The following is a 15,542-nucleotide window of genomic DNA, read 5'->3' on the forward strand; positions in this document are numbered from 1 at the left end:
CTCTGACTGATGTTGTTGGTGTATGTTTTCTTGGCCTCCGGGCTTCAATCCAGCTTTCCAATTCCTGCAGCTTTGCCTCAGCTCAGCCAAATTTCAGCCCACCTGTGAACAAAGCCACACAGCTCATTCAGACCGAGAAAGGCTATTTTAGGCTGTGACTTAGATGTTTAAAGATTTTTTTTTTCCCCTCTTTGGTTTCTGATCTGTGCTTCCTTCCTCGTTAGCTGCTTGCGCCTGGAGTCAGGTGATGGACCAGAGATGCTGAGCTGGGATCTGTCCGTCCTTAGGGCCTGGGGACTTGGGTGTTCATGGTGAAGACTCTGGCTTGGGGGTGACGGTGGGGAACCCCAATCAGCCCATCACTAGCTGGTGCTGCGTTTGTGTGAGGTGAAGGTTGCCATCATCTGTAACTCCCCGTCAGGTGGGAGACCATCGGGGAGGCTGAGGAGCAGGGAGGCAGCCAGGTGACACACACGTGTTCCCACTCAGCTGCCTGGCAAACATGGATTCCATTCCTGACTCTTGAAATTTCTTGCTTTGTGACTTTGAACTGAACAAGTTACCTCTCTAAGCCTCAGTGTGCTCATCTGGAATACCAGGGTAATAATCTTCTGCCATTGGCCATGATGAAGATTGAATGATGTGATACAGAACACTTTGCACAGTGCTTGGCAGATAAGTCTGTGTTTGATTCGTGGTGGCATCAAAAGTCCCAATAGTTCATTATTATTTTGTTCTTGTGATTCAGCAATCTCTGGGAGCAGCATCAGAAATGGAAGGAAATGAAGAAATCCAAGCTCACCCTGTAGAAAGCTTGATGGAACCTCCCCCACACTAGTGGGGAAAGGAAGCATGCCAGGATCTCGATTCCCAGGGTGGGAGAGATGACTAGGGATCCTGGAAATCAGGGGTTGATACTGGGGTGATGATACAGTAGATTCAAAACTATTTCTGAATGCATTTGACACTGAGCCAAGTGAACTCATTTGGGAGGTTAGAGCGTGTGTTCACATGGGGTAGGTTCTCAGCCAGTGGATAGGGAGATTGGGGGTTTCTGAGAGAGATCATAAACCCAAATTTCTACAGGGGCCAGGCAGGTGGGGGGGGGGGGGGAAGCAGGCATGGTGTGAGACAATAGGGAGTGGCAGGGACTGCAGAGGACTGGAAGCCTTATCCATATCTGAAGGGAGCAGCCACTGCTCAGCTCCCAGGGATGGGTGTCCACTGCTGCCACAACTTGTGATTTTTCAAAAGGAGCCAGATGTTTACATTTTCATCTAACATTTCATGATTATTAAATGTAGTCAATTATCTTGAATTTTTTTAAAGTACCCTATGGAACAAATATAGCATGTTTGCAAAGTTGATAATGGCCCACAGGCTCCAGATTGTAACTTGTGAGCATCGAGGAGGACCCAGGCCAGGGATGGAGATGGGCGATAGATGGACTGGAGGGGACCCAGTGTGTTTGGCCTGGGATGGGGGAAAAGTTCTGAGTTAGAGTCTGCCTGGGTCCGCAGGCTCATCCCAGAGCTCGTCAATGGCCACCAATACAGCCTCCAAGGCATGTATTTTGGTTAAAGGCCAGGCTGGTATCTAACTGGTATGCACTGGCATTACTGTACCAGTTTTCACAATATTGAAATACTTTAAAACTGATCGGCAAATAGCCGCCAGGGCCTCTGAGCCTCTTCTTTCTATCACTCATTCACTTCTTTCCTTGGCAGCTCCCCGCCCCCTACCTCTCCAGAGCCAGCAACTGAAGAGTTAACTCCCAGCGCAGCTAAACCTGCTGTTCCTTCTGATTGGTCAGTGGGCCATACCTGAGCCAAAGTGATTAGAAATCTCTTGATGCTCATCACTGGCTGCAGGTAACAGATGCCCCCTTAGATTGGCCATAAGCACAGGAGACACAGAGGACACAGGAGAGTTGGATGGAATGGGAGGACAGGATGCCAGGCCCAGGAGGGACTGCGACCTGGAGCTCCATCCCTCGGGTCACATGGCCTGTTGTCTTTGTTCCTCTGTTCTTGAAGCCCACTGAAAAAATAAAAAAATAAAAAAAAGGCCACGTCAGCCCTGGAGCCCTGTGTTCCTGGCTGCCTGTGTTCCATTCACTAAACATGTGAGTCATTGGAGCCAAGCGCCTACCTCTGCACCAGTCAACCTGTGTCCGGGGGAGTGAGATGTCTCAAAGTGCAAAACCACCCCCCCCATCTCAGAGATGGCATGGGGCACACGAACAGGCATGGACAGACGCCCTGTATGATTCTCCTTGAGGATCTTGGAGTCATGGGGCCCCCAGCTGTGGGACTGTGGCTTTATTCCAAGCTCTCCCAGGTAGCAGGGGGGAGGAGGGCAGAAGTGATTGGGTGAGTGGAGCTGGTGCTTACAACTCTGAGCCCTCCTGAAAGCGGAGGCCAGGGAGCCAGGTTGGAGGAGCCTCCAACAGCCTCTAAATAAACCGTAAGGAAACTTTGCTCTGTCACTTGCCCAATGGGCCTTCCTTGCTCCTGTCTGGCTCTAATCTGTCTTGCACAGTACTCTCCAAGTTACTTTCTAGAACAGCACATGCATTGCTCAGGGGCTCTCAGTGGTTAGCAGCAATGATCACAGCCCCCTAGCTGCCACCACAACTCACAGACTTCTCAGTTTTCACCAGCCACTGTGTGAAATGCTGTGCTTGCCAGGGCTGGGAAGCCTGGGGCAAGTCACTTCACCCCTCAGTCCTCATCTGTGAAATGGGTGTAATAAAGTACATACTTTTAGGGATGTTATGAGGATTACATGAGTTAATGCCTGGTAAATCCCTGAAAAATAGTTCCTGGATAAGTAAATGCACAATAAATACTAACTCTAACTAATTATTTATTGAGCACCTTCTATATGCCAAGTACAGTATATGCCCAGAGCAAAAATCCTATGTTTTTTGCACCTAAGCATTGGAGAGATGGAATTAAACATATGATTATAAGACATCGGTTTAAATGCTATGATAGAGACGATCTGAGAAGGCAGGATATTGGTGGTTTTTTTCTATTTTTTTCTCTCTGCCATTAGAATGTGAATTCGATGAGACCAGGCATTTTGGCTCCTTGCTTACAGCTGTATCCTCAATGCCTAGGAAGACCCTGGCTCTCAGTAAGCATATGCTGGGTGAATGAGTGAAGGAAGGAAGGAATTGCTAGTGTAGTTGGACTGGAACAGAAGAGCATAAATGAGTAAATGAAGTTGGGGAGGGAGGAGAGAAGGGAGAGAAACTTGGTGCATCCCATCCTTAGAGCCAGGCAGAGCTGGCTGTGAATCCCAGCTCAGCAGGGGGCCAGCTGGGTGACCTGGGGAGGGGGGAAATTTGTCTCTCTCTCTAGTCTGGGCTCATTTCAGTGTTGCTAAGAGGGGAATAATACTTTCCAAATGGAATATCCTGAGGACTGGAGAAAGTGCCCGTGAGACATCCATCGTACACTTGGCACATGGGCAGCTCTCAGGAAATGTTTCATTTCCCTTCCCATTCTTCCTGCCACTTGGCATCTCATCTTATTGAAGAGACATGATGGGGCAGAGAAGGTTCTTGGTAATATCTAGTCGGAAATGCTCAAGTCTTTCTCCCTGAGATATTCCGAGGAGATGCATATACACGGAGGAAGGTAAAACCCAGCAAAGCTGCCATATATGATTAGCTGGGATTTTGTCCCAAATCTCAAGGTCGAGCTCATAAGGCCCTCGGAGACTCCTTTTTTCTATACTAGATACACCGAAGGAAATTTAAACCATAATCAGAAAAAATTCTTGGCTTCTTTAAGGTCCACATATCAGGGAACCCAGAAGAGAGCACAAGAGCCAAGAAGAGAAAGAGAACTTGCTTCAGGGTTTAGAGCAGAGCTGGCCCAGGCCACTCACCCCAAAAGCCTCAGGGCTAGATCATGGGATCTGCACCCAGCTGCCTCCCCGAGGCCGAGGGAGCCAACGGGAGAGAAAGAGAAAGATGGCAGGTGCATCTTTCTGCACCTGTGCCAGCTCCGCCTTGGAATCTGACCAACTAGACCTGCTCTCCTGCTTCCAGGGGAGTAGGGAGCGAGAGATGGCCTGAGCTCCCCCTACAGGCCAACGCCAATCATGAACAGGTGTTTCCTTGGAGGAGGGTTTGAGGCACTCACTTCTCAGCTATAAGATGAACGCCCCCAAAGCCTTCAGTGACTGGAGATTTTTTTTTAGTCAGGTTTATTGAGATATTGTTTTAATGCAGGGAAAATGCACCTTTTTTTACATACAGTAAAATTCAGTACAGTTTATATATAGAGAGAACATTTCAAGAAAAAAACTCAACTCTTTAATAGCAAACAAAATAATATCTACTTATTGTGTCTATTTATCTTCTTTTTCTTTTTTTAAAGAGTTATTTATTTATTCATGAGAGACACAGAGAGAAGCAGAGACACAGGCAGAGGGAGAAGCAGGCTCCCTGCGGGGAGTCCAATGAGGGACTAGACCCCAGGACCCTGGGATCACGTCCTGAGCCAAAGGCAGATGCTCAACCACTGAGCCACCCGGGCATCCTGTGTCTATTTATTTTCACTTGTTTATTTTCTGTCTGTTACCAGAGTATGTTTTGAGTAAACATGTGATGAGCTGAACAAAGGAGGGAAGAGATGGATAGCATTATAGCAAAGACTGTTGTGTCATATGAGCCCTGGGTGCGAATCCTGGGTCCACATTCTTACCTTCTGCAGTACATTGTTTCACAGAGAAAGCAACTTTCAGGCTGGCTTTGAGAAAGAGAAGAAGGAGCTTTGTGCGGTTAGTGCAGTGACAGAAGAGAAACTATTGAGGGAGAAAGACAACACGCAGAGCCAGAGGGGCATGTGTGGGGGCGTGAATGAGTCCTGTGTACTGAGAACATAGTGTGTGTTTAGGACACATAGTTGAGATCATAAGGGAAATGTAGTAATAATAACACAAGAGCATATACTGCTTACAGGGTGCCAGGTGGTTCTAGGATCCCTACACATATTAATCTGTTTATTCTTCCCAGTGGGCTAATAAGCTTATAGCATTGCTATTAACTCCATTTTATAGACAAGAAAACTGAAACACAGAGATTAAGTAACTTGCCCAAAGTTATACAGCTAAGAAGAACCCAGATAGTTAATGCTTCAAAGTCTGTACTTTGAACCTTCTTACTGCACTGCTAGGTTACGAAGGGTATGCTTGTTAGTTAGGGAACTGCATAAGCTGCTGTAACGAATATCCCCTAAATATAGTGACTTAAGCAAGTCAGAAGGTAAGTTTTCTCTCAGGCGTCTGTCCAAAGGGACGATGTCTGAGGCTAGTAGGGTAGTTTCATCCTTTCAAAACAGCTCCAGGTTTGGATCTAAGGTGTTTGGGCCCAGGGAGGCTTGCACACATTCTTTTGAACTGAATGACCCCAAAGCATACATATCCCATTCTCCAGAACTTTATTACATGGTCACACCAAGCTGCAAGGGAGGCTGGGAAATGTAGTCTCTAATTGAGTGGCCATGCTCTCCGCTCAAACGGAAAGGTTCTATTATTAAAGGAAAGGATGGGTATTTGTTGAAAAAACTAGTAGTCTCTGCCACAACCTGCACATCATTCACTGAGCTTCGAACTCTGTTCTGTAGGTGATGAGGGACTAGCAAACAGCCTTTAAGCAGCAAGGTTTTATGCTCAGACTCGGGTTTTAGGTCACTCCAGAGCACTCCAGAAGCATGCTCAGAGGATAAAGAGGGAAGAAATTGGAAAAAGGGGACCTGTTTCACTGCTGTTTCTGTAGTCCTTACTGCAGGCAGGAGTCGGTTGGGCTCCCAGGTGGAGGACTTTGGGCACAGGGAATGTGCTGGGGCTGCAATGGGAGCCAGCTGCTGTCACGGTCATGCACTCATTCAGCCACCGTTTGTCAAATGCACATCTGGGCGCAGAGCTCTGGTGATGGTCCTAATGGGCGTGAGGAACGTGGGGGCCAAGTACGGTTCTTGGTGAATTCTCCAAGATGCTGTGTGAGTCCTTGACTTGCCACACTGACACTGGTCTCTTTTGTTTGTTTCTCTCCGTCCTAGGACCCTCGGAGCAAACACAAGTTTAAGATCCACACATACTCCAGCCCCACGTTCTGTGACCACTGTGGCTCACTGCTGTATGGACTCATCCACCAGGGGATGAAATGTGACAGTAAGTACATTTGCTCAGTGGTGGCCTCTGGTAACTGGGCTGCTTCCTTATGGGCTGGGGTCCCACACATTCTCCCAAGTCCTGGGTGGGCTGGTGTGCCAGTCGTCTGTTGCTGGGAATGGAGGCTCTCAATCCAATCCAGCAGCATTTGGGGCATGCAGGGTGTGGGCTCTGCATGCATGCCACGGCTTCAGGGAGAACAGACGGGTCCCACCTTCCCTTTGTCCATCTGGGCCTTGGTGGAGGGGTTGGAGGAGCCCTTCTGATGAGACCCAGCCTGAGCCGTGCGCCTCTCTGCCCTCGCAGCCTGCATGATGAACGTGCACAAGCGCTGCGTGATGAACGTCCCCAGCCTGTGCGGCACCGACCACACGGAGCGCCGTGGCCGCATCTACATCCAGGCCCACATCGAGAGGGAAGTCCTCATCGTTGTCGGTAGGTGGCACTGGGGCTCAGGTGCCCGCACTGCAGGTCCAACCTGTTGTGGGAAGGGAAGCTGGTGGAGGGCTGGGCAGGGCAGGGCCGAAGCAGGAAGGGGACCGCAGCACGCTGCCCCATCCCAGTCCCTCCCCACTGCAGGCACCTGCACTGCCTGGAGCTCAGCAGGTCCCCTCTCCCTTTCCTTCCCTCTCCTTTTCCCACTCTTGCTAGGGGTCTGTGAGTGTGCAGTTCTGTTTGTTAAGGTAACCAAGAAGGAATGCTTGGTGCTTCCGCAATCTTTCCCAATGGGAAGAATAGTCTTGATGACAAACAAATTCTGAGTTGTGACAACTTAAGCTAGGGGGAGGGATGCAGCGTGCATTGCCGGGGCCTTTCTGTATATTTGAAGTAATTTCTTTCTTAAACCTGATGGCGTCTACGTGGGTCCCTGTTCTCTTATTCCCTATACATTTTGCACTTCTGAAATATCTCATAATAATAATAAGAAAGGGGATTATATAGCTGGTGGGAGGGGTGCAGGAGGACGAGGGGAGGACAGGACCAGGGCGTCTCTGGGCTCCTGGAATGGAGCGTTCACGAAATACTTGGCTCTGATGTGGGAAGCTCCAGCAACGTGGAAACCTGGCTTTGCAGGACTCGTAAATACTCAGTCATTAAGCTACAGTAAAACCCACACTCAACCAGACAAGAACAGGTCTAAAACATTGGGAGGAATTCCCTCTCATGTGCTTGGGACACAAACTATAGACTTTATAACTAATCCGTATACACGAGGTTTTATGACTTGGCAGTTTGGGAAGCTGATCACAGAAGGGATTGAGTTTGCAAAAATCGGTTGGCTTCTGAGGCCACAGATTGGTTCAGCAGCTGTGATGTGTTGAGCCCTGTGCAGGGAGGGGCTGCACTTACACCAGGTACAAGTCGAAAAATATTCCCTGTAAAATCCAATCCCTGTTTGAAACTGAGGTTCGTGATACCCAGTGAGCTCTTCGGTAACATGCATTCCACTGAATTGCTTTTTTTCTCCCCCTCTAAAAGGAAGGCAAGTGGCTGACTTCCTTCTATCCAGATGTTTGGGGGTTTCTAGGGAGAAACAGGCTTTTTCTCACTGAGCTTCCTGGTGCTGGGGTGGGGCAAAAAATGAGACTCTGCTGCCCTCTGGTGTCCTTCTCTGGGAACTGTGTTGGCTCAGGTCAGTCACTGGGGGCAGCCGGCAGTTCGGAACCCATCCTGTATACAGGCTCTTACTTAGTATAATGCTCTCAAAGCCCATACATTGTTCCCACCACAAAGAAAAGAAATAATAATTATGTGCTACGATAGAGGTGTTAGGTGACGCCATGGCAGTAATCATATCACAAAACATAAATGTGTCAAATCCATACATTGTACGTAAACATACACATCGTTATGTGCCAATTATGCTTCGGTAAAAAAGCCTTCCGTGTTCTCTCTTTCATCCTCACAACAACCTGTGAAATATCTGTTATGTTCATTTTATGAATGAAGATCCTAAGGCTCAGAGGAGTTAGGCTTCTCAGAACTTACACCGTTAGTAACCAAAACAATAAAGCAAGAGCTAACATTGGAGTGTTTTTTAAATGTGTCAATCACCGTGCCGAGCACTTATGGCAATATCTTGTTTAAATTTTTTGAGCAACTCTGGGGATCCCTGGGTGGCTCAGCGGTTTGGCGCCTGCCTTCAGCCCTGATGTGATCCTGGAGTCCCTGGATCGAGTCCTGCATCAGGCTCCCTGCATGGAGCCTGCTTCTCCCTCTCCTCTGTCTGTGTCTCTGCCTCTCTCTGTGTGTCTCTCGTGAATAAATAAATAAAATCTTTAAAAAAATTTTTTTTGAGCAACTCTAATGAGCTAAGCAGTAGTACTATCATTCTACTCATCAGGAGGTAGGCTTAGAGAGCCACATGCTTCATCACCTAGGTCTGTGAGACTCTAACAGGTTACTTCTTAGTTTGGTCTCCCCTCCCCCATCCACCTTATTAATTTCATTTTTGTGGTTTAACTAGGTTACCTCTTATGGGCATTTCTTGGGGAGTCTTTTTCTGATGTGCAATACAGCATCCCTTCAAATTCAAGATCAGAGTCTTCCCCCTTCCACGCAGATCTGCCCGGGCATCTCTTGATCACAAGCTGATGATTCTCTGGCAATCCCACTCTGTGCCTATGAACTGGGGATACGTAATCTCCCAGGGATGCTGTCCCAAAATGCCAGAAATAGGGTGGCTTGAAATAGCAGGAATTTATTCTGTAACTCTTCTGGAGGCTAGGAGTCTGAAATGAAAGTGTCAGCAGAGTTGGTTTGCTCTGGAATGCTCTGAGAGCGTCTGTTTCATGCCTTGCTCTTGGTTTCTGGTAATTTCCATCAGTCTTTGGTGTCCCTTGGCATCATCCCGGCCTCTGCCTTCATCATCAAATGGCATTCTTCCCTGCATGTCTCTGTGTCCAAGTTTTGTCTTCTTATATGGACACCAGTCATTGGATTATAGCTACTCAAATCTCATATGACCTCATCTTAACTTAATCACAGCCTGAAAGCTCTCATTTCCAAATAAGGTCACATTCCCAGGTACTGCGGTTGGGACATGAATATATCTTCTTTGGGGGATACGGTTTGACCCATAAGGGGGGGAAGGGAGGCAAGTTGAGGCTCCATTAGAGTTAGGGGCAGAATGTCCCATCCTATGGAAGAAGAGCCCAAGACTCAGTGAGGCTGAACCACTTACCTGGTGTCATGAGCAGAATGGGGATGAGCACCCAGGCCTCTCGACAACAGGTCACTGTGGCCCTTGGTTGCCCCTTCACCGTGCCCAGCACAGTCTATCCTGGGCAAGGGGCTCGTTGCTTGCTTGATGATAGAGGAACCTGATGTCTGACCGCAGTTCTCTAAAAATAGAACCGAGATGGAGATTTTTGTTCAAGTGATTTACTGGGGCTACGGGTGGGAGAAGAGGAGTAAGGGCAAAGCAGAAAAAGCTAAACAAGGGAATGGTCTCCCTTGAAGACGAGCTTCAGCCTGATTCTTCATCTCCCTCCTGCAGGGAGTTGGTCTTTCATGGCCAGTCAGTGCTGTGGACTACACTCTGCCCCCCAACTCCCATTCATAGGTTGAAGCTCTAAGCCAAGGGAATAGTGTTTGGATGTGGGGCCTTCTCCAGGTAGTTAGGGGTTGCTGAAGTCACACTGGTGAGGTTCTGTGATGAAATAAGTGGCTTTATAAGAAGAAGAAGAGAAACAGATTTCCCTCTCTCCACCAACGTGAGGGCACAGCAAGAAAGTGGCTGTCTGCCGGCCAGGAAGAGGGCTCTCACCAGGAACCGGATTGATGTGCATCTCATATGAGACTTCCCAGCTTCCAGAACTCTGAGAAATTAGTGTTTGTTGTTTAAGTCACCTAGTCTCACCGAGCTTCCTGGACTGTCGGTCTTTGCTGCAGGCTGCTGGGGTCAGAGGCGGGAGGGTGGTGGTACCTCCCAAGCTAGGTGGCGTCTGTGTGGCCCAGGGCGATTGTCTGTACATGGGATAACTGAGCCCTTAACAGCCAACACTCAGAGCAGCTGGGGGATGAGGGCATTGGCCAGTGTGGAGGGTCTCGGACACCTGGATACCCCTCCAATCCCCCAAGCATCCTTCTGGTTTCGTGGTTGGGACTCTAGGTCCTCCTGCTTGATCCCAGCCAGATGGATCAGAGAGGGGAGAGCCCTTCCCAGCAATGCTAGTCCAGATCATCTCACTTTATCCAGACCATAGAGGCACATTCAGTGTTAGGACTTTCCACCCACCAGTCCAGGACACTTTGCCATTTTCCCTGACTGTCTCATACTCTTTGGAAAGCCCAACAATTCCAGAAGCCAGCAGGTTACAGGTATTTCTGGAAGATTGAAGGTTTCCTCATCTACGTTGGCTCTTGAATCCAGGCTCTGTCTGCTGTCAGGGATCTTGCAGGTCAAGGTCGCAATGGAAATCCCATCAGTTCTCCTTTTAAAAACCCATCAGTGGTTTCCCATTGCCCTTAGGACAGATGAATCTAATGTGGTGGCCTCATACTCAGTTCTCTGTCTCTTCTGGTTTCCTTTTACCCCTTCATCCTGTCCAGGCTGCCCCCCACCATGGGACCTGTGTACCTTCTGTTTCCTCAGTCTGGAATGCTCATCTTTGCCCCCTTGTCTTCTTCCCACAGGTAATCCTTCCCCTTCTTGTTAGACCCTCAGCTCTTCCCCAGCTTGTTAGACCCTCAGACCTTCACGATCAGGGAACCTTCTCCTAGCTCTGCCCTACTAGACACTCATGGTATCCTGAACTTGAGCATGTGTCAGTTGCAATGTTACACTGGGTTGACAATGTCTCTATCTCCTCCTGGGCTTGAAGCTCCATAAGAGCAGGACAGTGTCTGCTTTGGCTCACACTTTCCCCAGCACCTCGTATGATGGACATCACTAAATATTTGTAGCATCAGTGGTTGTGTGTATTACTACCAGAGGGTCCTCATGGATACCGGGACTTCACAGGTGACCCCCTAATCAGTGCTTTCTGAAGTGAGGAACTGAAGTTCAGCAGATAGCCCATTTCACACACTTATTCTTGTAGGAAGGAGACCACACAAAAACTCTTAAGGACCAGGTCCCAGGTAAACAGCTGGACCCGGACCAGGACCCACTCTTTGGAGCCATGACTAGACTACTGCAATTCCCTGGATAATGTTGAAAAGACCCAGAACAGTGAGACTTGTTGAGGAATAGAAAACCATATGGACATCAAGATGCTGAGTGTTACTGTGGGAGCACACAACATGATGTCGGAAGCCCACGTCAAATATGAACAGTGCTCCTAGAGTTTATAAAGCTTGTGTCCTTATACATATTAACCCCCTTTCAACTCACTGTCTCTCTATTAACATAACAACTGGCATCTCATTATTTACATTCCCATCTACATTATGGCCATCTGCAAATCCTTAACCATACCCATATTCGTATCCATAACTATATCTCACAAAAATTGGGACTGTTTATTTATTTTTATTTTTTTAGTTTTTAAAGATTTTATGTATTTATTCATGAGAGACACACAGAGAGAGAGGCAGAGACATAGGTAGAGGGAGAGGTGGGCTCCCTGCGGTGAGCCTCATGTGGGACTTGATCCCAGGACCCTGAGATCACCACCTGGGCTGAAGGCAGATGCTCAATCACTGAGCCACCCAGGCATCCCTGGAACTGTTTATTTAAAAAAGCAGAATGAGCAAGTTTTTTTATCCTTCTCTTTGGGACTCCCATTCACTGCTCTCACCATTGTACTGTGCTCTACGGAACCCTACTTAGGTGGAAGTATCTCCCAGGAGACTTAGGTTCCCCCAATATTGCACTATTTTAATCCTTCCAAGATCTGACATTCACACATCAAAAGAAGAAAAACAACAAAGAGACATTAAGTTCTTGACAGGCAGCTGGGAAAAGTTGAGGTTACATTTCCGCATATACCTGATTCCAAAAGAGGTTCTGAAAGCACTTTTCAGAGAAAGGAAATGGATGCTGAAGACTCACAGAAGACTCTCTTGTCACTTAAAGAACTGTTTCAGGGTAGAGGAGGTTTTTGCCATCATGGGGACTCTAACAAGGGGGAAAGAGTATAAGAAAACCTATGGAGGCCCTCCACATTGATATTCTTCTTGGGTATCTTTCCTCTGAAATCAATATGGCAGGATATGACCAGAAGAGCAAGGGCAGACTTAGGTGTGTGCTGTACCCTGAGGGGTGAGGTGGGACGTGTGGGCCTGGCTTGGAGTGATTAGATGTTTACAGTGTGAGAAAGGTGGCATGTTATAGGCAGAAAGGTGAGATGAGCTCAGTAAGCACAGGTATTCATTGATTTGATTGATTGATTGATTCATTCATTCATTCACCATTCAGGGAGGGCTAGAGTACCAGCTTGGGTCCAATGACCAATGAGATCTAGTCTCTGTCCCCAGGGAGCTCACAGCCTAGTTGGGGAGATAGGCATAGATCATTGTATTGTGATGTGGCAAGCAAATATTGTGATGGTACTATGGGAGCACCCAGAGGGGCACCTGAGGTTTCCCAGAGAGGACTATGGCTGGCTTGAGCCTGTAAGATTTATAGGAATTATCTGGATGGGGCAAGCTTCATTCATGTCAAGGTACTTGAGAAAAATAACACTGGCTACTTTTCTTGAGTGCTTGTTACATGCTTTCTATAGATCAGTCCATTAATCTTGATGGTGATCCTCTCCCGTAGGTGTTATGATCATCCCAAATTTACATGTGAGGAAACTGAGGCGCAGAGCTGGCTGAGGAACTTCCCAGTAGTCACACAGTCAGTGGTGGGTCTCAGATTTGAGCCCAGGCACTCTGGTTCCATGGCCACAGTGTCACCGTGATGCTGCATCCTGGGCGGAAGGAATAGGGTGCATGGTGCACACAAGAAGGTAGACCAGAAGCAGCAGGAGGGCGTGGGAGAGTATTAGCTGTCCAGTGTGGCTTCCTTTCCCTACATTTGGGGTACAAACTCCTCTAGAATCCATTCACTCACTCTCCCAGCCATTCACTTATTCGTTCAACAATATTGAGTTTCTACGTTTTGCCAAACATATTTTAGACCCTTGAGGGCAAGAAAGGTCTCTTTGCCTGGATGAACCTCACAACTTGGCCAATGCCTGGAGACCCTTGAGGTCTTTCCCCACCTTTCCTTTTTCTGTTAGGAATCTCATTCTTGTCAGACTAAAATCCACTGCCTTTCAAAACCTTTTTCAAGACAGTCTGGGCCACAGAATCCCCTTCCTTGATGTGATCTCCTCTTTAAAACCTCTGAGGGGGCACCTGAGTGGCTCAGTGGTTGAGTGTCTGCCTTTGGCTCAGGTCGTGATCCCAGGGTCCTGGGATCGAGCCCCCCATCAGGCTCCCCACAGGGAGCCAGCTTCTCCCTTTGCCTTTGTCTCTTCCTCTCTCTCTCTCTCTCTCTCTCTCTCTCTCTGTGTGTGTGTGTGTGTGTGTGTCTCATGAATAAACAAACAAACAAATAAATAAAATCAAACCTCTGAGGTTTGGGAGTTTGCAACACCGAGCAAGAATGACCCGAAGGCTCTTTCTGCTTTTTTGCACTGCCACATACTTCCACTGAGATGGCTGCCTGCTTTAAAGGGCAAGAGAAGAGGGGATGAAAAGGAAAATGTAAGGAAAGAAAATACAGATGGAATAATATCCTGAAATATTACCAGCCATGCAGTATTGGCAAGGACGGAAAATGATCATAAATTAGGCCACTTGGGCCCACTAGGGGGCAGTCTCTGCCTTCAAAGCCATTCCTCCCCAAAGGACCTCTTTCCAAAGATGCCCCTTTTACAGAATGAAATGAAACCACAGCATCATGATTGTCCATAATGGAAGGTGCCACAGAGAACAGCTCAGTACCCCCCCCCCACCTTACCCCCATTAAACACCTGAGTCACAGAAGACCAAGGAAGAAAGTAACTTCTCAACGCCATACATCATGGAATAGGCATAGGATCCAGTTCTTGTGCATTTCTCCCATCCCTTGTACATTACCAGTTAGTATTCCCCCCACCCCAAATGTTATGAGACATGTCCAACGTGCAACAAAGGTGAAAGAATTTTACAGTGAATACCATTTGTTCATCACCTAGAATCTGCTATTGATATTTATTACACTTGCTTGATCGTTAACCATCTTCCCTTACTCTCCGTCAATTTGCTTATTTTTGACACGTTTCAAAGCAAATTGAAGCCATCAATTCAGTTTCCCCTAAACACTTAAGCATGCACATCATCGACTAGAATACCATGCTTATTTACAGGTTTTTTTTTTTTTTTAACGGTTGAGGTAAAATTTACAAATAGTGAAGCATACACATATTCGGTGCACAACGGCTGAGTTTTGACAAATGGATTCTGCTGTGTCACTTCAACCCCCATCAAATTAATCTTCTTTCTGGATGTCACAGCTGCCATTGAGGATCTGGTAAAAGCTGTGAACACCATCTATACTAAGAAAAATGCCCAGTGTGTGCAGACATGCATACCCCCCATGCCTCACACCCACCCGGGAGCTGCGGGAATGGGATGCCCTGGCACCTCTGATCCCTTAGACTGCATCGTAATTAATAGTGGTTGGATTTTTTTTTTTGTTTGTTTGGAGAAACTGTAATGCAGCAGAAGAGGTTTGTTGAAAATACTTCATTGTGTGCTCAGTGGAAAGCAAATTCCCTTGAAGCAAACCCAGCAAGACACCTCTGTTAGGTTGTTCCTTACTGTTTTGGTAACAGATTAGTTGAGTTAAATCATATCTCCATCTGTGAAGCTCTGTTTTTTTTCTTTTTTCTTTCTTTCTTTTTTTTTTTTTTTTTTTTTGGTGCAGCTTAGATGGTTGTTTGCACACCATCTAAGGTCAGGGGATCCTTGGCCACCCTTCCTTTGAAGCCTTGTGGCTCTTGAGGTGGTAGGTGGGTGTCCTGGACACTCGAAAAGATGGAGTTGTTTTGAGACAGAGGGGACCAAACTCTTTCTACTCAGTGTCCCTTCTCCTCTTCCTTTAATGTTTACTCTCATCGGAATGACCACTGTCTGAGGCCCTCAAACCTCAGGATACGCTGGGTACACAGACTGTTTCTAAATAATTGTGCCAAAGGGAGCACCATCAGGACCTGCAGGGCTGTGACTTGTCATTGCCTTTCGGGAAGGGGTCCAGCAAAATCTGTTATATATATATACAGACACACACACACTTGGATTTTCAGATTTCCAATTTCAGCCTTACTGAAATAAAACATTAGCATGCAAAGAAACAAAGTCCAGAACAAGCATGTTTATAGATACTCCGTTTGTGGTGGCAAAGAATTAGAGTCTGCCCAATTAGGGCACATCCG

General features: G+C 47.3%; 1 protein-coding gene across 3 annotated transcripts in view; it reads left to right on the forward strand.

The window, feature by feature from the left end:
• PRKCB (protein kinase C beta) overlaps positions 1-15,542 on the forward strand; it is a 328,355-nt gene that overhangs the window by 161,639 nt on the left and 151,174 nt on the right. For all 3 annotated transcript variants that reach the window (XM_055340824.1, XM_055340826.1, XM_055340825.1), the window contains 2 exons: positions 6,078-6,189; positions 6,496-6,624. In XM_055340824.1, the coding sequence (XP_055196799.1) occupies positions 6,078-6,189; positions 6,496-6,624 (241 nt within the window). The remainder of the gene's footprint in view (positions 1-6,077; positions 6,190-6,495; positions 6,625-15,542) is intronic.

This window comes from Nyctereutes procyonoides, unplaced genomic scaffold (genome assembly GCF_905146905.1).
Source record: "Nyctereutes procyonoides isolate TBG_1078 unplaced genomic scaffold, NYPRO_anot_genome, whole genome shotgun sequence".
NCBI classification, from domain to species: Eukaryota; Metazoa; Chordata; class Mammalia; order Carnivora; family Canidae; genus Nyctereutes; species Nyctereutes procyonoides.